Source organism: Henckelia pumila, chromosome 3 (assembly GCF_033568475.1).
Source record: "Henckelia pumila isolate YLH828 chromosome 3, ASM3356847v2, whole genome shotgun sequence".
NCBI lineage: Eukaryota > Viridiplantae > Streptophyta > Magnoliopsida > Lamiales > Gesneriaceae > Henckelia > Henckelia pumila.
Genome location: NC_133122.1, coordinates 35,220,579 through 35,246,971, shown reverse-complemented (window position 1 = coordinate 35,246,971; position 26,393 = coordinate 35,220,579). Strand labels below are relative to the sequence as shown.

The 26,393-nt window shown below is 34.8% G+C and overlaps 2 protein-coding genes across 3 annotated transcripts; both read right to left on the bottom strand.

The window, feature by feature from the left end:
- Window positions 1-15,804: 15,804 nt before the first annotated feature.
- Window positions 15,805-18,323, bottom strand: LOC140892659 (uncharacterized). Of its 2 annotated transcripts, XM_073301608.1 has the most exons (3): window positions 17,928-18,323; window positions 16,238-17,651; window positions 15,805-16,137 (listed from the first exon to the last, which is right to left on the bottom strand). In XM_073301608.1, exons 2-3 carry the CDS (start codon window positions 17,609-17,611, stop codon window positions 16,114-16,116), a joined length of 1,398 nt encoding a protein of 465 aa, XP_073157709.1. In that variant the 5' UTR covers window positions 17,612-17,651; window positions 17,928-18,323; the 3' UTR covers window positions 15,805-16,113. The 2 variants fall into 2 exon arrangements, with proteins under 2 accessions (XP_073157709.1, XP_073157708.1); XM_073301607.1 differs by having other exon boundaries at window positions 15,805-17,651.
- A 2,188-nt stretch (window positions 18,324-20,511) lies between these two features.
- On the bottom strand, window positions 20,512-25,330 carry LOC140892382 (uncharacterized). Its single transcript, XM_073301243.1, has 6 exons — window positions 25,193-25,330; window positions 24,694-24,818; window positions 22,734-22,830; window positions 22,518-22,627; window positions 21,881-21,955; window positions 20,512-21,054 (listed from the first exon to the last, which is right to left on the bottom strand). The coding sequence occupies exons 1-6, from the start codon at window positions 25,260-25,262 to the stop codon at window positions 21,004-21,006; spliced, it is 528 nt and encodes a 175-aa protein (XP_073157344.1). The 5' UTR covers window positions 25,263-25,330; the 3' UTR covers window positions 20,512-21,003.
- Between the last annotated feature and the right edge of the window lie 1,063 nt (window positions 25,331-26,393).

The following is a 26,393-nucleotide window of genomic DNA, read 5'->3' as shown; positions in this document are numbered from 1 at the left end:
ATCAATATATTATTTATTCATTTAATTGGTGGATTTTTTTTATTCATTGAGTATCACATTTTAATTGATTTTCATTATATTCCTAAATTCATTGTAAAGAAAACATGAGAAATATATATATATAGTTCTTTTATGGTGCCCAACACTATATGACCACTTCATGCCCACCATGTACAATAGATGAGTTGACCGGTACAATAGATGAGTTGACTTGTACATGGTGGGCATGAAGTGGGCATATAGTGTTGGGCACCATAAAAGAACTATATATATATATATATATATATATATATATATATATATATATATAGCATTTCTAGTTCTTAGTTTTATAATTATCATATTGCACTTATAAATGTAAACGTATACATTATTGTAATACTAGTGCAATCAATGAATAAATTATTTTGATATAGTTTTAGTATTATTGAATTTATTAACCACATTTCGAACCATCACAATAAAAATAACCAATCATTTAAAACTTTTTAACAATATTTACACTTCTATAAAAAAAAATTGTATTTAAGATAGTATATGAATAGAGAACATCACCATATATGTCACTAAGAAAAAGTTTCACATTTAGTGTTTGGTACAAGGGATTAGTTAGGTTTGTGTGTGATTTTTAATTTAATACATTATTTGGTAGGATTTTTATTAAAACAAGCTAATCTAACTTAGAAAGAATAAAGTTGTGTTATAGTAGGTTAACTAAACCCTCCTCCCACCCTAGTATTATTTATCCTTGTTTTTATCTTACACATAAATTTCATAATTACCCTTTCCCTCCAACTTAAAAATCACTCATCCAATAAAATATAAATGATATTTTTGGTAAAAAAAATTTAAATCATTATTTAATCTTATTCCTAAAAATCAAACCAAACACAATACTATTTTCGACACAAATTACCAATTCTTATTTATCATGTCTTTTATCATTTATTTAATAATAATTCAATAATCCTATCAATTGAATCAAACACTGAAAACTATATTATAAAGAAAATAAAAATAAAATGCTATTTTTTAACACATTAAACTCAACATTTTGATTGGTTTTGAAAACATGATATTGTACGTGTAAGTTAACCTTATATACTATTGTAATATCAGTGCAATTAATGAAAAATCTATTTTGATATAGTTTTTTTTATTATTAAAAATATAATGTGTCGATTCACATCTTATTTAATCACACAATTCACTTTCAATGAATTGATTTGGCATATATCCTATCTTTAAGACAACAAAATCAAAACATGTATGATAAGTAATTTAAGTTTTGGTGATTATGACCAGTAGACCGGAGAAGATAAAATCAGTAGACAAATAACAGTAGTAAAAGAAAACATATGAAATATCGGATGAAAACAAAAGATCAAATCAGTAGGCTAAAACTTCTGAGATAACTAAGGATACTGCTTTCATTAGCCATTTTATTTATTAGCCTTTCTGATTTTATAGTATATCTCATTTAATGCATTGTACCGCAACATTTATTGCTCATTTATTGCATATTCAGCATGAAAGATATGACATGCTGAGGAAAGTATATCTCATTTAATGCATTGTACCGCAACATTTATTGTTCATTTATTGCACATTGTAGGAAAATTTTACAAAATTTCAAAATTTTGTAAAGGAAAAGCTGAGAAGTACTTACTAGAAGCTCTCCCAAATACTACCTTAATATCTTAGATTTGACTCAAGTTTAATTAGAGTTTTTTTTTTTTGTGAGTGAGGTCCTTGATTACAAAATTTATTAACTAAAAAAATAAAATTTTCATACTCCCAAACAAAGGAGGGAGGAAGAACTAGCAAAAGCGGCAATTGCAACTGTATTCACGGATTGTCGTACATGATTAAGAGAAGTGTTCCTAGGAGGAGTCAGTAGTAAGGAAACAACATGAATATAATCCTCTTCTATAAATGGGGATTTCTCAATCTGTCTTCCAAAGGCTATTAACGGTGGCCCTCGTGATTTCTTTTCTGATTACCCCGACAATTGCAATTAGTGTTTTCATTGTAAGCTGCATCAACATCGATCTATTCGTAATTTGTGTACAGGCGAAGAAACTCAAGAGCTCGGGGTACATAGGAGATCACGATCGCATGCACACCCAAGATCTCTTTGTATTTTAAAATCTATTAATTTCTTTTGAATCGTATAGGTATTTTGGACGAAATTATCCGTTTCTACTGTAAAAGTATGAATGATGTGCAAAATTTTTATATTGTGTATTTGTTATATTGCCCAAAAACTATGAATTATATGTATTAACTGCATTTACATTGGGTGGAAAAATAGTATAAATTTTAGGATCGAATTTGGGATATTGAATTTGTAGAAAATCAACGTATTATTTATTCATTTAATTGGTGGTTTTTTTTACTCATTGAATACTGCATTTTAATTGATTTTCATCATATTCCTAAATTCATTGTAAAGAAACATGAGAAAGAAATATATATATATATATATATATATATATATATATATATATATATATATATATATATATATATATACTAACGAAAAATGCACACGCTTCGCGTGTATAAAAAAGAAGTTTTTTATATTTATATTTTTTATAAAAAATAAAACATGGAGGAGTGGAAGAGATTTAATGGGTAGTTGATAGGAAAGAGGCAAAAAAAAAACCCTGTTGTGCATGATTGAGTTCTTAGTTTTATAAATATCATATTGCACTTATAAATTTAAACCTATACACTATTGTAATACGAGTGCAATCAATGAATAAATTATTTTGATATAGTTTTAGTATTATTGAATTTATTAACCACGTTTCACACTATCACAATAAAAATAACCAATCATTTAAAACTTTTTAACAATATTTACACTTCTATAAAAAATTGTATTTAAGATAGTATATGAATAGAGAGCATCACCATATATATCACTAAGAAAAAGTTTCACAGTTTATTATACTAATAAAAGAAAACTATATTATAAAGAAAATAAAAATAATATGCTATTTTTTAACACATTAAACTCAACATTTTGATTGGTTTTGAAAACATGATATTGTATGTGTAAGTTAACCTATTGTAATATAAGTGAAATTAATTAATAAACTATTTTAATATAATTTGTTTTACTATTAAAAATATAATGTGTCGATTCACATCTTATTTAATCACACAATTCACTTTCAATGAATTTATTTGGCGTATATCCTATCTTTAAGATAACAAAATCAAAACGTGTGTGATAAGTAATTTAAGTTTTGGTGATTATGGACAGTAGACTGGAGAAGATAAAATCAGTAGCCACTTTATTTATTAGTCTTTCTGATTTTATAGTATATCTCATTTAATGCATTGTACCGCAACATTTATTGCACATTCAGCATGAAAGATATGACATGCTAAGGAATTATATCTCTTAGTCCAGGTACATTAAATTAAGAGACTTAAAAGAGCCGTTTATTAACGTTAGAGTAGAAGCTATAAAACATTGAGTGACTCCTTCGAGTAAAGCAGAGAAAACACCCCCTATCAAATATCAATCAATCTTCAAAGCTCTCTACAAAAATACTCGAAAATACTCTTGCACATCAAAAGAGATCTATTTGATTCTCAGATCTCATTTGTGTCTATTGCTCTTTGTTGTAAAATCCTTATCAAAGTATAAGTGTTGTAATAGTCTGAAAGAAGAGTCTTCTTTCAAAAGTCTTTCGCGTTGTATATTTTTGCACAAGTTCTATGAATTTCAGTAAGCAGTAGACTACTGAATTGGGTCTGTGCCAATTTGTGTACTTATCAAATCTTCTAGTGATACCTTCTTGAAACAGAAGAAGGAGAAATGTAGAAGGTTTTATCCTTCGAGCTACCAGAAACAAGTCTGTTGTCATCATTCTACTTTACTTTTGAGCTTCTGTGTGGGTAACCACACAAAGCAGATGATTCTTAAACCTTATCATGATTGGGTTTTCAACAAACTTAGTAGTCTGGTTCCGCACTATTTCAGTAGACTACTGTTGTGTCTTTGAGTACGAGATTCACCTGCATTGCGACTAATACCAGTACCAGGCCATTATCAGAAGAAAATTTGGGAGTGTTCATTCACCCCCCCCCTCCCCCTCTAAACACTCCTCACTGATCCTAATACGTGGTATCAGAGCGGGTTTATCTTGTCTTTGAGAAGCTCATACTGCTAACTCATGGCGTCCTTCAGCAAAATTCCCATTTTCTGAAAAGAAAAATTCGATGATTGGAAAATCAGAATGCAAGCTCATCTTGTTGCACAAGATGACGACATGTGGTATGTTGTCACGGAGGGACCAATCAAAATCATGAAGCCCAATACTGCAGTTGCTATCACCGACGGTGCACCACGGATGATTGAGAAACACAGAAGTGATGAAGTGAATGGACAAATGAAAATAAGAAAAGGAAAACCTGAAAGGGCCCGTGTCCTGATTTAATATTTAATGAGCAAACAACCAGGATTAATTAATGTAAACAGCGAAAACGAGTTAAAAATTTGCGTTTGGGCCTACAGAAAATTCGGCATGACCTATTCGTAAATAGGACATCCCAAAAACCTGTACAACACAACCAGCAATATATACTCGAAAATAGAGTCACAACTCCAATTTACAAACCTATAGCCGCACTGGCCAGGACTAAACACATGCAGAGCCGGCAAGGCTCGATCACACAAATAACAATTCAAAACAAGGTCCAAAACTATTTCTACAGATACACAGGGCATCACCCCGGCAAATATAAAACTCGCTAAACTGATATATATACATATATCTGGGAACTCGACTCCACGCTCGCCTCACTGGGTACCACTAGATGACGCTCCACCAGATGCGTCAAATCCCCCTGGATAACCTGCTATAGAATCACAAACAACCACAACATAAAAAGAAAACAGGGGTCGGACCCCAGTACGACGAACTATAAAAATTACGACAAATATAACTGACATGAATAAAATCAAGTACAATGCAATGAAATGCAATGTAATGCGTGACAGGTATCAATGAAATAAGGGATACCAAAAGGAGTCCAAATAATCGTATCACAATAAACTCAGTGGCCACCCGTGCCAGGAACACAGCAGACCTCGAATCATCACTGCTAATCCATACACGTAGCATCGGAGGGTGACAGGAGCGACCCGTCCAACCTCATGCTGTCATCAGGAGTATCGTACGTAGCATCAGAGGGCGACAGGAGCTACCTGTCCGTGCCTCATGCTATCTCAGGAGTGCACTAAAACAATGTCACTCGCTCCATGATGACTCAATACATCTCAAGAGATCAATATCAATAGCAATCAAAGGAGTCAAGGCTCAACGTGCTATGTAAACTTGTAAATGAGTGAATGAAATCATATAATCCACGTAAGCACATAAAACACGTTATCACTCATTACAAAATACTTAATATCATTACATGCCATTATAGGCGTCGTAATATAAACAGCTCATACGTACCTCAACCAACACTTAATTACCACAGAAATATCTCATGTAATATTCGAATACTCCAATCCTGTGAAAAACCATGTATCTCATATTAATTCCTATTCATGACCAACTATCGAATAAACAACTTTAAAATGTCGAAATATCCAAAGTAGAACAATCTGAATTTTCCGAAAATTCCTACAAATTTCAAAAATTTGCATTTATATTTTCTAGAGCATCTAAACACTCAAGTCATGAATACTCAACAATAAAATTCGAAAATTCCCAATATTCAAAATCTGGAAATTCGAAATTAATCCCAAATAAATTCTGGAAAATAGTCAATACCTTCAATCGACTTCGATATAATCCCTACAACCAATAATAAATCAAATATCAATTATCGGAAGTCAATCGAATCGAAATACCCAAAATTCGAAACCCTAAATTCGAAATATACCTCAAGACTTCGAATTAAAGGTCTAAACAACCGGAAAAACACTCCTCCTATCTCAGGCGGCGATCGGACGGCAGCTAGGGGCGGCGAAGACGGCGGCTGGTCGGAGTCGGGTTTCGACCAACGCGAGGAAATCTTACAATATTGGTATCAAAAGAAAGCTCTCGTCGCGAGGATTTCGGAACTATATTTATTTTCAAAAATCGATAACCGACGGAAAAGATACGGCAATTTGAAGAAATGAGAAAACTTGGAAACGAAAAGAAAAGAAAACACAGGGTGATGGCGGTGGAAAGGTTGAGGAAAGAGAAGATATATATCTTATCATAATCTAATAATATACTTAATGTGTGTACTCGTTTTATTTATTCGGGGTTAAAACTTGACCCGGTTTGAGTTATTTCAACTTCTGTGTGATTTATAAATCAAATATGCAATTTAATATCGTCTATAAACCGATATTTATAAATACATATTTTAACACACAAATTAATTAATAGAGTAAAATCGGGTCCTTACATTTCTCCCCCTCTAAAAAGAAGATTTCATCCTCGAAATCAAACACACATCAAACTTATATACAAAGGGATCAAACATCTATTACTGATAGTACATAGGGAAATCAGAGTACAAGGCATAATTCATAACATTGTCAAACAAATGAGGCCATTCTTGACGCATTCTAGACTCTAATTCCCATGTAGCTTCTTCTCTCCCATGTCTACTCCATTCCACCATAACCAAAGGAATCGTCTTGTTCCTCAGTTGCTTTTCTTTACGATCAAGGATCTGCATTGGATACTCAACATAGCTAAGGAACTATCCAACTCCACATCATCAGCCCTCAAGATATGAGAAGGATCTGTTCATACTTCCGCAGCATAGATACGTGAAATACATCATGTATCGCAGACAAACTCTGCGGCAAGTTCAAACGATATGCCAAAATACCAATCTTCTCAACAATCTCGTATGGACCGATATAACGAGGAGCTAATTTCCCTTTACGCCCAAATCTCATAGTACCACGAAATGGTGATACTTTCAAGAAAACAAAATCGCCAACCTGAAATTCTAAAGGTCTACGTCTATTATTAGCATAGCTGGCTTGACGATCCTGGGCTGCTTTCATTCTTTTCCTGATCAGTTCAACTTTTTCTTTCATCTCTTGAATAAACTCTGGTCCTGACAACTGTCGTTCTCCTACTTCTTCCCAACATATCGGAGATCTACATTTTCTGCCATACAAGGCTTCAAATGGTGCCATCCCGATAGATACTTGGTAACTGTTATTGTAAGAGAATTCCACCAAAGCTAAAGATTCTTGCCAACCACCACTAAAATCCATCACAACAGCTCGTAATAAATCTTCAAGTGTCTGAATAGTCCTTTCAGATTGACCATCTGTCTGTGGATGATAGGCAGTACTCATGGCCAATTTAGAACCCAAAGCTGATTGCAAACTAGACCAAAACTTAGAAGTAAATCTGGGATCACGGTCTGATACTATAGTAACTGGCACACCATGCAATCGCACTATCTGATCAATGTACATTTTCGTCATTTTCGTATATGTCCAAGTACGATCATATGGAATAAAATGGGCAGATTTAGACAATCTATCCACAATAACCCAAATGGCATCACAACCACGATTAGATCGAGGTAGGTGTGTCACGAAATCCATAGTAATGTGTTCCCAATTCCACTGTGGTACTTCAAGACTAAGTAACATACCACCTGGTCTCATTCTTTCAGCCTTAACTTGTTGACACGTCAAACACTTAGCCACAAAATCAGAAATATCATTCTTCATACCTACCCACCAGTAATGGGCTTTCAAGATATGATACATCTTTCTAATTCCAGGATGTACACTATGTCGACTACAATGAGCTTCTCGTAGTATATCGTCTTTCAAATCTATCAAATTCGGAACCACAAGTCTACCATTATAACGCAAACATCCATCAGAAGCAACAAGAAATTTCCCTGACTGACCAGCTGGCGTTAATTCTTTCAAATGATGAATATATGGATCAGTCTTTCGTGCTGCTTTGATTTTCGAAATTATTCGTGGTTCAACTTGTATAGATGAAACTATGAAATGATTACCTTTAGCTCGATAAGTCCATCCTGAAGTTCTCAAATGCTCATGAACTTTAGAAATAGTTAACGATGCCAACATCTTAGTATGAACTTTTCTGCTCAAAGCATCTGCAACTTGATTCACGTTTCCTGGCTGGTATTGAATATCACAGTCAAAATCCTTAAGCAATTCCAACCATCGACGTTGTCTCATATTCAAATCAGACTGTGTGAATAAATATTTCAGACTCTTATGATCGGAATAAATCACAAACTGCTCACCGTACAGATAATGACGCCATATTTTCAATCCATGCACAATGGCAGCCAATTCTAAATCATGAAATGGATAACGAGTCTCATGTGGTTTCAATTGACGAGATGCATACGCAATCACGCGTCCATTTTGCATCAAAACACAACCCAGTCCATTCAAAGAAGCATCTGTACAGACAACAAATCCACCTGAGCCTGAAGGTAATGCTAGTACTGGAGCCGTAGTCAATTTCTCTTTCAAATTCTGAAAACTAGCTTCACATTCCTCAGTCCACACAAAACGTCGATCTTTTTGCGTTAATATAGTCATAGGCCTTGCTATTTCGGAAAATCCCTTGATGAAACGCCTGTAATATCCAGCCAAACCCAAAAAACTACGAATCTCAGAGACATTGGTTGGTCTGAACCAATTAAGAACAGCTTCAATTTTACTAGGATCGACAGATACTCCTTGTGCTGATATCACATGTCCTAGAAATAATACTCTGTCCAGCCAAAATTCACACTTCGAAAACTTAGCATATAATTGTGATGTTCTGAGTTTCTGAAGTACTAATGTCAAATGTTCTTTATGCTCCTTTCTTGACTTAGAATAAATCAAAATGTCATCAATGAAAACGATAACAAATCGATCTATAAACTCCCGAAACACACGATTCATTAAATCCATAAAAACCGCTGGAGTATTAGTCAACCCAAAAGGCACAACAAAGAATTCATAATGTCCGTAACGCGTTCGAAATGCTGTCTTGGAAACATCTTCTTCTCGAACTCGAAGTTGATGATATCCGGAACGAAGATCAATTTTAGAATATACAGATGTACCCTGCAACTGATCAAACAAGTCATCAATTCGTGGCAAAGGATACTTATTCTTCACAGTAGCCTGGTTCAATTGCCGGTAATCGATGCACATTCTCATCGTTCCGTCTTTCTTCTTCACAAACAAGACTGGAGCACCCCAAGGTGATACACTTGGTCTAATATAACCTTTTTCCAACAAATCTTGCAATTGCGTCTTGAGTTCTTTCAATTCTGCTGGAGCTAATCGATATGGGGCTCGAAAAATAGGACTTGTCCCTGGCATTAATTCAATGCTAAGATCTATTTCCCTTTGAGGCGGAAAACCCGGAATCTCATCAGGAAATACATCAGGAAAATCCTTAACGACAGGAATATCTGAAACTTTCAATTTCTCTTCCTTCGTCGCATCAAAAGCATAAATCATAAATCCTTCATTTCCTATCGACAATAATCTAAACATTTCCATTGCCGATACTAATGGAATGCGAGATTGTGAATCACTACCATAAAAATTCCACTTATTTCCATAATACGGTCACAATGCCATGAAAACAATCAACAGTAGCTCTATAATTCATCAGTGTATCCATACCCAAGATACAGTCAAAATCAGACATAGCTAGTTTGATTAGATTGGTTATCATGATCTTATCCTCAAATCTAATCACACAATTCAAAACTATCTCATTAGACATCAAGAAAACACCAGCAGGAGTAGCAACAGACACAGTATCCAATAACGGAGTAAAAGCAATCTCATGCTCATCAGCAAATGTAACAGATAAAAATGAATGAGATGCTCCTGTATCTATCAAGATACGTGCAGGATACTCAAAAATATAACAAATACCTGCAATAACTCCCCCAGGTGCATCTTGTGCCTGATCCTGAGTCATAGCATGGACTTGAGCCTGCTGTGGACCTGGAAAACGTTGCTGACTCTGAGAAAATGGATACCTAGGCTGCTGAGTGGACTGTACTGGCATATAAGGCTGTGTAGGAGCAAACTGTGGTACAGGAGCAGATGGTCTGAATGATGGTCGTCCAGAAAACTGGCCAAACTGTTGTGGCTGAAATTGCTGTCTTCCAGCATTTGGACATACTCGAGACGAATGTCCAGCCTGCCCACAAGTATAACAAGTTCCTGGAAATCCTGTACAATGTGCACTCAAATGATTACCACCACATCTGTCACAGTACACTCTCCCAGACGATCCAACTGAACTTCCACCACGACTACCACTGGAACTGGAGGAACTAGACTGTGGTTTCTTTTTAAATGGCTTCCCTCTAGCTTTAAACCAAGGCCTTTTCGCTTGCTGAGAAAATTGCGTAGGCTGATATGAAGGTAAACTCATTGGTGTCTGTGAACTGCTTCCAGCTCCTTGAGGACTAGCTGCTGGGATTGATTGTGGTTCACCCCTGAGTAGACTTGCTTCAATCTTCTTTGCCTTTTCTATCGCTTTTATATAAGTAGATGGAGTTCCAGTAGTTACCAACGTGTGGATCGTTCGTGTAAGCCCCTTCAGAAAATGTGAAAGCTTTGACCGATCATTCTTTGCAACATGTGGGACATAAGGTAAAAGAACAGAGAACTGAGAAGCATATTCAGCAACAGATTTATTGCCTTGCACCAACAGATTAAATTCATCTTCTTTAGCAGAATAGTATGATGGTGGTGCATATTCTTGTGCAAACTGCTTACAAAATACTTCCCATGTGATCTTTTCACCAGAATCAGAAAGTGTTTCTGCTGTCGTTTCCCACCACAGTTGCGCTCGGTCTTTAAGTTGAAAAGGAACTAACTTCAGTCGAATGTCATCAGGATATGCTAGTCCATTAAACATATTGTTGAGACTTTTCAACCAACTAGCAGCTTTCTCACTTCCTTCATTGCCAAAGAACTTTTGCGGACGCAACTCCTGAAATTGAGAAATTATTAAACGCATTCCTCCCATTTTCTCTGTCAATTGGGCTATTGGATCAGCCTCAGCCTGAACCGCTTTTCCTTTGTCAGGATGTACCCTTGGCTGTTGTTCCACCTCTAAATCCACATCTTTCGGAGGCTGAACAGCTGGTCGACCACGTCTTCCCCTGACAATATCATCAAGATTTCTAACATTTTTCGCTGCAGACTCTTCTACAACTTCCTTTCCTTTTCTACCTCTTCCTCCCGGTGCCATTCTACAAGACACAAGGATTTAAACATAGGCAGAAATATCTTAACAAACAGAAAACTATGATAGAAACTCAGAGTTCTAATATGAATTCATAAACGAAGTTCTAAAGCCAAGAACTACTGGTTCTAACAAATACGTTCAAAAATAAACACAACAAGTAAGTCACGTAAGAACAAGTAGTCACACACATACGCAACCATTTTGTTAGTGTCTAAACTCGAGTGTCCTAGACTCTAGTTCGAGCATATCCCAGTATACGCTCTAATACCAAATGAAAGGGCCCGTGTCCTGATTTAATATTTAATGAGCAAACAACCAGGATTAATTAATGTAAACAGCGAAAACGAGTTAAAAATTTGCGTTTGGGCCTACAGAAAATTCGGCATGACCTATTCGTAAATAGGACATCCCAAAAACCTGTACAACACAACCAGCAATATATACTCGAAAATAGAGTCACAACTCCAATTTACAAACCTATAGCCGCACTGGCCAGGACTAAACACATGCAGAGCCGGCAAGGCTCGATCACACAAATAACAATTCAAAACAAGGTCCAAAACTATTTCTACAGATACACAGGGCATCACCCCGGCAAATATAAAACTCGCTAAACTGATATATATACATATATCTGGGAACTCGACTCCACGCTCGCCTCACTGGGTACCACTAGATGACGCTCCACCAGATGCGTCAAATCCCCCTGGATAACCTGCTATAGAATCACAAACAACCACAACATAAAAAGAAAACAGGGGTCGGACCCCAGTACGACGAACTATAAAAATTACGACAAATATAACTGACATGAATAAAATCAAGTACAATGCAATGAAATGCAATGTAATGCGTGACAGGTATCAATGAAATAAGGGATACCAAAAGGAGTCCAAATAATCGTATCACAATAAACTCAGTGGCCACCCGTGCCAGGAACACAGCAGACCTCGAATCATCACTGCTAATCCATACACGTAGCATCGGAGGGTGACAGGAGCGACCCGTCCAACCTCATGCTGTCATCAGGAGTATCGTACGTAGCATCAGAGGGCGACAGGAGCTACCTGTCCGTGCCTCATGCTATCTCAGGAGTGCACTAAAACAATGTCACTCGCTCCATGATGACTCAATACATCTCAAGAGATCAATATCAATAGCAATCAAAGGAGTCAAGGCTCAACGTGCTATGTAAACTTGTAAATGAGTGAATGAAATCATATAATCCACGTAAGCACATAAAACACGTTATCACTCATTACAAAATACTTAATATCATTACATGCCATTATAGGCGTCGTAATATAAACAGCTCATACGTACCTCAACCAACACTTAATTACCACAGAAATATCTCATGTAATATTCGAATACTCCAATCCTGTGAAAAACCATGTATCTCATATTAATTCCTATTCATGACCAACTATCGAATAAACGACTTTAAAATGTCGAAATATCCAAAGTAGAACAATCTGAATTTTCCGAAAATTCCTACAAATTTCGAAAATTTGCATTTATATTTTCTAGAGCATCTAAACACTCAAGTCATGAATACTCAACAATAAAATTCGAAAATTCCCAATATTCAAAATCTGGAAATTCGAAATTAATCCCAAATAAATTCTGAAAAATAGCCAATACCTTCAATCGACTTCGATATAATCCCTACAACCAATAATAAATCAAATATCAATTATCGGAAGTCAATCGAATCGAAATACCCAAAATTCGAAACCCTAAATTCGAAATATACCTCAAGACTTCGAATTAAAGGTCTAAACAACCGGAAAAACACTCCTCCTAGCTCAGGCGGCGATCGGACGGCGGCTAGGGGCGATGAAGACGGCGGCTGGTCGGAGTCGGGTTTCGACCAACGCGAGGAAATCTTACAATATTGGTATCAACAGAAAGCTCTCGTCGCGAGGATTTCGGAACTATATTTATTTTCAAAAATCGATAACCGACGGAAAAGATACGGCAATTTGAAGAAATGAGAAAACTTGGAAACGAAAAGAAAAGAGAACGCAGGGTGATGGCGGTGGAAAGGTTGAGGAAAGAGAAGATATATATCTTATCATAATCTAATAATATACTTAATGTGTGTACTCGTTTTATTTATTCGGGGTTAAAACTTGACCCGGTTTGAGTTATTTCAACTTCTGTGTGATTTATAAATCAAATATGTAATTTAATATCGTCTATAAACCGATATTTATAAATACATATTTTAACACACAAATTAATTAATAGAGTAAAATCGGGTCCTTACAAAACCTCGACAATATTGCCAAATACATCTTGTTCAAAACACTGGACAAGAATACCTTCAGCAAGATAAAGATGTGCATCACAACCAAAGAAATATGGGAAGAACTGATCCAACTCTGCAAAGAAAATGAGCAAACAAAGGAAAATAAACTTTCACTTGTCGTGCAGAAGTTCGAAAGCGTCAAGATGAAGGTTGGAGAATCCATGAGTGATTTTGAAGAAAGATTCAGTAGCCTAGTAAATGAACTCACAGCTCTTGGAAAAGAGTACAGTAATCGAGAAATGTCTCTCAAAGTGATGAGAGCACTGCCAAAGGAATGAGACGTTAAAACCATAGACATGCGAGAAGCCAATTACATGAACAAAATAGAAGTTCATGACCTCTTTGCAGATCTTAAGGCATATGAGTTCGAATTACAGATAAGAAGTGGAGAAGCAGCAGCTTCAGAACCCTCCATCAAAGCACTGATTGTTATTACTGCTCATGGTCCTACTAGTATCAGCTATACCGAAACTACATCTGCAAAAACTGTCGAACATATCAGCAATGAAGCTATGTCATTGTTTATCAAAAAGTTTTCCAGGTTCATGAAAACCAATCAACGTACTTATCAGAACAGAAACACTAAAATGAAATCATCCACTGGAGATCCAACATATTTCAATCGCGGAAATACAGGTTAATTTATCGCTGAATGTCCCAAACCAAAGAAAGATGAACCAAAGAAGCATAAAAGTATCATAGGAATGACAAGAAGTCTAGGATGAGACACGTTATCATTACTAATTTTACTTTTATCATAAATGTGAGTACATTTAAATTTATTTATTTTATTTATATTACATCTAATATGTTGTTCATGTGCAAAGCACGTGCTAAGGGTTTCTTGCTAGTGACTGAAAAATGATGGAAGGTAAGATCACGTTTGGGTGAAGTCATATTAGTATCCGTTCCGATTGTATATAAATTGTGACCACAACTCTATTATTTATCTGATAGGTCATATATCCCTAAAGATTGATCGCACGACGATCGAATATCTTACATTACAAGGGGGAAAAAGAATGATAGTGTAGATATTTAAAAATATAAATTGTGACCACAACTTCTATATTTTTTATACTCAAAATTATGATGATAATAGTGTAGATAATTAAAAATATTGCATAACAATTAAAGTATCACATTTTTTAATCTTAGCCACTCAGCACAACCCAGCTAGATAACATGCACATGGAATATCTGTGTAATCTTTTAAGGGATGTTCGAGTTGATGAAGTAAGTAAATATTTTTTCAGTCAGAAGTGGACCTAATGCAGAGTATGTAAGAGCGAAAATGACAACCCTCGTTGTAAATTGTTAGCTTCTTATCGCCGTATACTGCCGTCACTTAGTATGCAACTCCTCAAACTTATAATCCTAGATGGCCCAGTTAATTGGTTTACAAACTATTGTTTTAGTCCGACAGACGACAATTCACAAACTGTTGTTTTAAGTCAAAATCTAACAATTATTTTTTTTAGTGATGTCAAACACTCTCATACTATGCATAGATTCCACATATAATTAATAGATACCTCAATAATTATACTAAGAAGCGTGCTTCATATAATTCAACAGAAAATGCAAATTTTGATCTTATGGTTTTTTGTTTTTTTGTTTTCTTAAACCGTTATCTCTTTTTTTTTTTTCAATTTTGATTTATTTCAACATCGCACTCCGATGTATATCACATCAATAAAAATAACTGAAAAAGATAAAAATTGAAAGATACCTAATCAAAACTCAATTTTGACTGTATACATTATCAAAATTATAAATATATAATATGAAATTGGCCGGAGAAGAGGTATAATCTAACATTTAGAAAGTTTCTGAAGTCTCTGAAGCAAGTTTTATGATTTTTTTTTCTTAAACGAATTATTTTTTTCTTAACAAAATTATTAAAAAAGGAAAAAAATAAAAAATTCATAATCACTTTTTCAGAGATTGTAACCAAACCTAACTAAGCGAGCGAATGATCGTGAGCCGGCACTTGGTATATACATAATTTAATGGATATTTCGGCTAAAAAAAGTTGTTTAGAAGACGGTGAATCATGCTGGAAATGTTCAACCTGGATCGAGTTAGTCTTAGTCTATCTCAACACAGTTAGATCATGTGTCTTGTCTAGTTAGGCTTTCACCGGAAATAAATGAAGTCTGAACTGTTTGAAGGAGAAATAAAACCAAAGATATTAAACAACTCAATATTTCATAGTACAAACTTGATGTGGAAAGGTAAATTCCAATGTTACAAAGATATGTGTGTACATCAGACAAAAAAGTGTAAGAATCTCTTTCTTTTTCTGTAAAACTAAGGTTAAGACGAGGAATACAAACACACTCCTATCAAGCTCTTCATAACACATATATACCAAATACAACTAAATCAATACTCCTTAGCAGACACAAAACATATCACAATCGACTCGATTCATGACAGCAAGTATAGATGTGCAAAGTTTCTCTTGCACAAATCAGGTGTTGGTGAGATAGATTATATACAATACGTGTGGATTCTTAAGTTTTCTCCGTCCCTTCAGAGCCAGAAGTAAGTCATTGCCTGTTTTCAACATAAATGGCATCACAAAATATCAGAAGAGGTTAGTCGAAAACTTTTGACAAAAGAAAGAGTCACCAGCAAAGAGTTCCTGGATGAGCACCTCCGCAAGAAGATGATAGGATGTGTCGTCTTGCGCGTTGTGTTTCTTGATTTTCAAACTCCTGACCTCATCATGTAATGAATTTATTTTCTCTTGGATCTCCTTCAACAATTTTATTTCTTCCTCTCTGTTTGTTGACGCCGAGTGTCTCTCAATTTCAATGATCTCTGATCTCATGTTGAGTTGATTGGATCTTGGCTGAGATTCAGAAACATTTGTGCTCTTTTGGACTATAGCCAAGCGACAATCAATATCAGCAATGGCACTTGGTTTACATAATTCGTTTTCACGACGGTTCGACTGTAATAGTTTCTTCAGCCAGTCTGGTTCATCTTTATTGCACAATTTCGAATGACCCGAATTTCCATCACTTTCAAGGCTCTCACTACCATAATGAAGCGTCCTCCGTCTGTCTTTGGTCGAAGATTCACAAGATTTCAGGTTCTTGTCAACTTGTGGGACCTCGAAGACATCATGAACACTTGGATGACAAGAATAATCAACTGTCCCACCATTTTTTGGCAAATCTGTGGGGTGCTTGATCATCAGATCAATTTCATTCTCGACACCTAGTTTATTTGTGTCATAACCATTGCCAGTGCTAAACTGGGGTGAGGGTGAACGTGTTTCATTCCTCAAGGATCCTGTACTTGGCCGTGAAGAAATCGATGATGGAGACCGCATCTCACTCTTGAAGTTTGTGTTAGTACCGCCCGCTATCTCCTTCACCCGCTCATCTAACTTCCTTATCTGTTCCCAGTAAGAATTGATGTCACCGGGAGCAGCGTTATCCATCTTCCTATCTGAATCCGAGGACTTGTTCTGTTCCTCCATAATCTTGCCATTCGAATCAGTTTCTGTGCTCATAGAACTCTCCTTTTCAGGAACAACCTTCTTATATTTGAGAAGTTGAGGAACAGAATTCCTCCTCCCGAAGTTCTGAATGCTTGCTTCGCCGGCTAAATTTTCGTTTCTTTGCAAAAGATTTTCAGGAAACTTTATCTCACCAACACCAGGATCCGCACAACCCATGCTCAACAGTTTATACCTATAGGCCTGAACTTGGTAATCTAAAGCAGCCAACTCCATTTCCTTCTGATAGATAATATCTTCGATTATCGCCAAAGATTCCTCCGCGTGACACATCTTCTCCTCCGACAATCTCTTGTATTGCTCTGCTTCCATTTTCACCGCGGCCTTCTCTCCTTGCAGACGCACTATCACAGATAAAGCTTCGCTCGCCGCAGTGGCGGAGGCCTCTCTTTCTGCATCCAACTCATTGTAAAGTTTCTGCAGAAGCTGTTGTTGAGCACAAAGTGTTTCCTTTAAAGCAGAAACCTCAGCTTGGGACATCACCATGCTATAATCAGCCATTACATACCAGATTCATGAACATGAACAAGTCGATTTTTATCTGCGAATCGACAATGAAAACATTAGGCGACTCATCAAATCTAACAAAAGCAATTCAAATCGATGAAACCAGCAGGAATCTGTGGTGCATTAAAATTTGAAACGACAAGAAATACAGGCATGGTACCCCGTACCCCAACCCCCAAGTCCCTATTCAAGAAACTCAAATACATTCCCTATGAGAAATCCTGTGTAAATGGTGATCGTTTGCTAATAACAGAATCATGAAATCCATTGAAATTTAACAGACAAACAAGAAAATGAAATGGGTTCTCACCTAATCCGCAGACGATTTGAATCATTCAAAAAAGCAAGCCCTTTGAACCCACTTTCCAAAATATTTCCTTCAAAATTGCTCCCGTTTTCAGAAAAGAACAAAAAAATCCCAACACAAATCTAATTTTTTTTTGTCAGGTTGGAATGTTAAGGAAAGGATGAAGATGATCAAACGATAATGGTAACGGTTTCTTGCTTTCTCTTTTAGATAAAGAAAACGCAGACGGAAATATAACTTCAGCTTAAGATTATTCTTGATTTAAAAGCAATTAATTTTTAACATTTTAAATCATATTCATTCTCATAGGAAGAATCAGTCTTGGAACAGTTTTTTTTAGAAAAAAATTGAGTAATATTAATATATCAGAATCTAAAGATTTGGCAGCAAGAATTAGGCCCTTATCTTATATGCATTGGATGCAAGATTTTCATTAAAGATTTGTAAAAAGAACCCTAATTCCATGCTGCCAAAATGATGAACAAAGATTATAATTAAATATTTTTATTTGCTTGAATTGAATTTATTTGGGAAAAACTTCTTCACTTGGGTAAAAGATTTTGCTGAAAAATCTCACGTACACGTGATTAGCACCTCTCATTTTACTTTCACTACTTGAAAATTGTTGGTGTTTTTTGAAGGTACATATACAAATTTCTTTATTTTTTATTATCTATATTTGTATGTGAATAGCATTTTAAATCCTCGTAAAAATGCAAAAGAAAAAAAAAATCACAAAATGTCAAAATTGTTTCTATGCAAATTGAATTCACAATTAAGAATTCAAAACGAGTTTTATTTTTAAATGAAGTTACACGATCCATTTTGTATTATTAGTTTACGTTCAACGAATCGGTTGATATGAATCATGCAATAAGTAGATTGTAAAAATTATGAATCAATTTTCTTTATAGATTCGTTCAAGAAGAACTTCACAAGATGTTGATCGTAAGTGAGAAGATTGGTTACGTAGAAAGACGAAAATGGATTCGTATTCACATACATAAGAATTATATAAGAATAAGAATAATCTATTAATTATAAAAAAAAATTCATTGAAATTTTAATATTAATATAACGTATAAATATCTAACGTATTAATACACACATGTGTACCAAGTTCTTAGTTATCTAGTCTAATTGAATTAGAAATGCCTAGAACCATGTATGCTGGTTTGATTGTCAAATAGTTTGGTTTTTAGTACATAAGCTATCGAGTTCCAATTTTAATGTTGAGTCGGTAGGATGTATATTTATGAACAAACGACTTTTTGATTCATAATTTTGTTCGATCGATTTAAATTCACGATCTTCTAATTTACGAGAAAACATGTGAAACAATACTTATATTTTGAATAAATCATATAAACATGTCGTCCCAAAATACTAATCCAATAATAATAAAAATTAAATGGCTAAGTTATTTTGGATCCTACATAGCTATGGCAAAATCTAAAAAGTCTACAACAAGAAGAGAGTAGTAGGAAGCGTTTTTAAGTTATTTATGCGCTTCCTTTCATTGGCGCCTTAAATGAAAGCACAAACATAATCATAATGTTCACCATACATCATAAAAATACTACTTGTACACCTAATAAGTTGGGCACACAATATTATTACTCAATTCGTCTCGATTGAAAAAGTTTGTTTGTTTGTTTTTTTTTTTCAAAATTATTTCAAAAAAAATAGCTAGATTGTATGTAATTGTTTTATTTAAACCCTATTTAATTCATTTAAAAAATGATTGCACGTTATTCAAGACATAATTAACATACGTATATGTTACACGAAAATATTACTAAATATAATACATATTTAAACTAATAATAATTAATTTTTTTATTTTCGTGTGATATATATATATTTTGAAGCCGACTATATATATTAAAAGCAATTGTGTATCTTTCCACGTCAAAATGCCTCTCTCTTCACCTATTTAAGCTGATTTTGCTGAAAAAAGTTATTAATATTAATTATTATTAATTACACGTGGGGTCTCGATATCCAATTCAAAATTGAAAAAAATCCTATATATATATTTTCAAAAAGTCGTTAAAAGGCTGACTTTAACGGCTACATTTACTCGTGGGGCCATGGTCGGCGGACCCAGCCCGCACTACACCAAGTAGTCCCCATCTCCCTCTACAAGGCCTCTCATCTAATGTTATTTAAAATCAATGTTTTAAAATTTATTTTTCCTTTTAAAAATATCAAAATATCTCAACAACTAGAAAGGATCAAAATCTTATCATGTTCCATCATCCTCCTAAAAAGTATAATGGAAAAAATATATAAAAATATAATGAAACAACACTTGAAACATACTAATTAGTACGGTTTACCTGACTAGCGTAGTTTGCAGGCTATTGCGTTAGTCCGGGAGTTTATCCAATGCGCACCGAAAGGTAACGACTGCGAATTCTCACGTCATAAAAAAATAATAATAATAATTACGATATGATTCACTCTTAAAAGCACACAATTTACTCTACACGATCTTAGATTATATTAGATTGATAAACTTCAAATCAATAGATTTCAGTATATTCAAATTTATTTTTTGTAGTTCAGATAAGAATGACAATAATCTTTAAATCAATTTCTTACATGTTTCTATAGTATTTTATGTTAATATGAAGAATTAATACAAAAAAATGTAGGACGTGGATTCAACACTTATTCTATCGTTTCATTGTAAACTATAAAACCATAATCAAAATCCATAGATAGACCGGGCAGCGACAAGTACCAGTTGGTAGCATGTCTTCCCATCATGAGTTGTTCCATCTCCCTTCAAATCTTCCCGCATTTCATGTACTCATTTATCCAGTTTGCGGCATCTTACTTTAGTAGGCAAGAAAGTAGGAAGAAACCACAAAAAAATAAATAAATAAACATCACATAACATGAAGTAAATAGGAAACAAACCACCAATCCATTTTCCAGATTTTCAGCATCAAGAACAAGAACCATCAATTAGCATTTGAAGGATCACATGTTTGATCGTAGGAGCAATTCGAGTTAGGAACAAGTGAACGATCAAAGTAAAATTTGAAGGTAACATGTTTATCTTCTCTGATCAATCTACCGGAACTTCGACTTCCATCCTCAAGCCAGAATTGCCAAGAATCTGCATATACAGGAATCCCAGGCATTGTAAAATCGGATGCGAGAAAGTGAGGAAAAAAGGGAACTTATATAACTAGAATTGAAAATTTGACATGTTAAAATGTGATCAACAAATTGAACAAATCAGTTGCGTTGATAGTCCAACGTGCAGCAGTTCAGATTTAGAGCGAACAAGCAATTTTTAGCTTTTCATAGCTCAATCGATGGTATCAAGTTAAGAATCTAGCTAGAGCTAAGCCGAGCCTCAAGGAATCAAACAAGAGCTAGTGTTGAGCTCATGAATACGTGGATATAATAGGGTTATTTAACAAAATTATGATTCAACATCAATATAATATTGAATGAGGTATTGTGTAACATTAGGAACTAATTTTAGGGGAAAAAAATATTATTATTAATAAATTTTATCAAAGAATTTAAGATTTTATGCAAGTAATGAGCTTTTGCACACGTATAGATGAACAAGCTTACCTTGACAAGCTTGAGCTTGACTCACATCTAGCCCTATGTATAAGCTAAACAGAACTTACTCTCATGAGATGTTATTTCATTCACGAGTGCATGACATAAGATATTTTGATACGGCACAGTAAAAATACCAACGGCACATGCTTTTTTTGTCGTTTTAAGAAAAGTTGCGAGATACAGCACAACCAACTAATACCAGCGCTTTGAGCCACAGTCCTACAACATTACAGTACCAGAAGAAAGTTTTCCAGTTGCACTCCTCCATGAAGCCCAAATATTATTTATATATTAACCAAAAACCGGTTTTTAAGGTTCCGCTTTTCTTGAGAAGCATAAAAGAGACAAAGAAGAGATGTTACCTTTACGAAATCAGCTTGAACTAACAGAGAATCCTTTGTGTAGCCTGCTTCCTCGAGAACATGGGTAAGAACTTTCTGTATGAAAATGGCACCAACAACACGTGAATTAGCATCAACCAACCATCACGTCAAGTAGGAGAACCACAATCCACCAAAAAGATTAAAGGGAAAAACCACCATCGTACATTGAATGACAGTGCTAGTATTTGAAGCATTTACCAATAATATACCGTTCATGTTTCAACAGCTTCGTTTTCTTCTCTAGAGAACTCGACTACACCAACCAACAAATAAAGTTCTTAATAGATTGTTCTTCCAGGAAGTAGAAGCTTAATTAAAAAACTCTCCACGTGAGCAAAAACATCAATATTATTTTGATTCAAAACTTTTAAAAGTTTGATATAATGTATAAAGACATAAAGATCTGCGAGGTGCAAGCAAGATTTTGTGCTATTAACATCGGTGGTTTGGGCTTTAAAGTCTAATTATCCTTATAAGATTAGTGGCTCGGGAATTTTCTTTCTCCACAATTTATGGAAGATATCCAAGGCAAGTGACACAAAAACTAGATGATGACAATAGTAAAGCCACTTGATCTACCTATACTGGAAAAAGTAACCACGGCAGGATGACTAACCTCTCTCTGTTGTTCAGATATAAACTGACCAGTCAAATCCCGCAATATGTCCAGCATTTCGTTGAAAGTAACCTTTCCATTTCCATCAGAGTCATAAACTTTAAAAATAACTGGCAAAGCCGTAAAGGAAATTATAAGCTAAATCAGCCACAAGGCAAAAAAGGAAACACCCAATAAAAGGGAGTGATATAAAATCTTCTCGTTTGTAAGCCTTACATTCGACTTTTTGCTGCAAGCTTGTTCGAGAACTGAAAGCAGATAGGAATGCTACAAACTCTTTGAAATTAAGTCCATCCAGCATCCTCAATAATCTCTGCGAACGCAAGCCCAAAGGATCAATAATTGAGACAACACATGACTTTTATGAATGCAAAAAAACAGATCCACTTTAATCAGGTTGAGTACATGTTCATTTGTTCTTTCACTTCTTTTCTCCTCGTAGCTAGTTTTTCTCACTTGCAACAAAATCATGGAGGGCAGGGCAGTCATATAAGCATGGGATTTGCAGATATTTCATATGAAAATGTCTAAAACCACAGCAGCCAACAGGGACACGATCAGATAGAACTTGTTGGAGACATATCAGTTTTTGCTCCCACAAAGTACTAGCACATGCTAGCATCCTATCTAGTTGCAAAAACATGCAAGGCAAGAACTTGTCGACTGACTGGCAGTCAACTGTCATTTGGGTGCGCATCTTTTAATTGATGTTGCTAAGGGCGCGGTAGGTGCAAGTCAATGCACCTGAAGATGCCCTATGTGCACTCACATTGAAGAGATGCACAACTTAACTGAGGCATGAAAAGTGTGCCAATTGCCCTTGCTTGTCCCGTTCCTTCTTTTTTCTTGTCACATAAATTGAATATTTTACATTTAGGATTTGAAATATCACATCATAACCCCCCCTAAAATTACCACCCTCAGACTAGTGGCAAGCTCCAGGAGTTTATTTTGCATTTCCAAGGCATTTTTAGAGTGAAATATACTCTTCTCCTGCATGACTTTCAATTTTTTTTTGCAAATTGTTAGATCTAAATTTCTCATTGTACAACCGACTAAAATCATTGATACTCTTTGCAAGTTATTATAGTTTTACTGGCTGAAATTTTGATTTGAGGGAAAAATATTTACCACTAACATCCGGAAACATAATTTTTTTTTTAAATAGGAAACGTTAATATATTAATTACAAAAAGTGGACCCCTAAATTAGGCTCAAAAAGCTGCTAGCAAAATATAAAACTCAACTCCTATGTAGAACTGACATAAAAATTGATTTACACTCTGTACTCTTCAAACTCCAACTCGCAACTCTAAACTTGATTTTATCCCAACATTCTTCGAACGAGTCTTCTTGATTGTCAAAGATCCTGTTGTTCCTTTCCAACCAAACCGAACAACACAAACATTGAACAACCATAATCCAAAAGATGCTACCCCTCCTCTCCAGACACTCCCAAAATCTGCTGCAAATAAATCCCTACTTGATCTTTATGGAAACATAATTTATCCCTAATAGTCTAAATTTAGTGGTTTAATTCCTAATTCGAGATTGATATTTCATAGTTTCTTCGATTTTGAAATTAACTCATTATATTTGAATTTGATTGAAAACTCCAATGACATAGGATTATCCTATATCCTCTTGGTGTGTCTCACATTTGAAAGGCACACGCCTTGCATTTTGTCTTGTGCCTTGGATTACAAGACCCGTCGGCGTTTTGATGCACCGTGGCTGACTTAAAAATATGTTATTTATGAATTATAGATTGGGATCCTATGGCTATTAATTACTTGTGCATTCATAATGAAGGATAAAACTGGCAATAAGGTCATAAATTCAAGTCCTATATGATCGCGACCAATTCCCTCGTTATTCTATCCGATCTTCAACAAGCGGATATAATGGCTCTCGGTTCCAGTAGTTCTAACTTTAAACATCCATTACCATTAAAAGAAAATACAGATTTCCGTATTTCCCCCAATTCTTGACTTAACACAACACAACTAATATAACATCAAAGGGTTTCATAAGTTCCTCTTGAATCTACACATAACCATACATTTTGTGCCTCTGCCCTACCTGTTGTTTCCCTTTTCATATTATTTTGAATATAGAATTATAGACAGGAAACTACAAGATAAAAAGAGGGTTCCCATACAGCCATTCATATAACCTGCGAGAGGGGATTAACAGCGAATTCAGGCACAGTCATGATCTCCTCAGCAGAGATGAAGCCTCCCCCATTCCGATCCAATTGGCAGAACCTTTGATACAATGACACTATCTCCTGCTGTGAAACTATAAGCATGCAACACAATCACTAAATTTCGTTAAAAAAACTGGGAAGAAAACAAATTATTCCTAAACAATGATAATCATAAAGATTCTTTCTTTGCAATCCGCACAATCATCTAAACGACCGCAAAACAATGAGGAATACATAGAAAAGAAACCCATAAATCTACAATAATTGTGACCAACAAGATCATTCCAGTTCAATTACTGCTGACCGTGAGAAAGCGTAAGGATAACGACCCAACAAATCTACAACACAAGCAACCAGAAAGATTATTCCTTTGCAGTATATTCCAGGAATTGTCATTAAAAATACAACAGACCCAGTAGAAACTACACCAAAGATAAGAAAACGAGAGCGAAGTACGCGAAATTACAGGCATGATTGCAGTGTTCTTGGACTTCTTCAATATCATATTGGGTGAGCATGGAAGAGGTGTTGCCCATCGTGCTCAGATTGAAGATGCAGCAGTGTGATTTTATTTTATTTTATTCATTTTACCCGAGGAAGCTAAGATTTCAACTTTCAAGAAAGGCCGATTCTGGATTTCGTACATAATCCTCAATATTTTGATATAATTTCAAATACGTCCTACCTACTTCTTTTTTCTTTTTAAAAGCTCGCGGAATAAAATAAAAAAAAAAAAAAAAAAAAAAAAAAAAAAAAAGATTTTTGAAGGTTAGCCACGACTAGGAGAGCGACGAATCGAGTCCATTCAAAAGTTTTTTTCATAATTAGAAAAAAAATACATGATTAATATATTCGAAGTTATCGAATTCGAATGTGTTTCAATTTTTTTTAATCGATCTCAAATCAAAATGATATTGTTAGATAATCGTGAGTTGTTCGTGAATGTTAATATTTTATTATAAATAATATAATTATATATACATTTTAAGATTTTGAACATTCATTATCAAACTTTGATGTTCAAGAATAGTTCAAATAAGCCACACATAGGTTCTAATATTTCGAGGTGAACTTGAGCAAAAAAATTTATATTTTTTGAGCTTCAAATTGAACTCGAACTTGAATATACTCTACTCGAGCCTTAAATTTATATTAATATTCGGTTCGATTTGGTTCGTTTAAGGTCCTATAACACAACCTCTAAAATGCGTGTTTTTAAAGCTCGCTAAATATTTTGATAGAGAGTGTTGTTCCGAAATTAAAAGAGTGTTTTGAATACAGATATGAAAACATGTTAATGGTTGGTTCGGCCGACTCATCGCAAAATTACTGTTAGGACCTTTTGTGAAGAATTATCAATCCAACTCATCTATTATAGACTGTGTGACTACCTGATCCGATGAACCTATCTAATTTTCTATGTAATTTGGTAGATTGAAACGTTTCGGTCCATAAGCATGAACCGACCTCGACTCACTAGTAGTAAGTGGAACGAGTCGGTCCAACATTTTGAGGAGAGATCTAACCCAATTTAACAAGTCCAGAGTTCCATACTCAAAAAATAGTTAAAATATAGATTCAAAAAAAAAATAGTTAAAATATAATTTAATAATATTTACATTTATTAAACAAAATATATTTATCCAATAAATCAACACATATCCCAT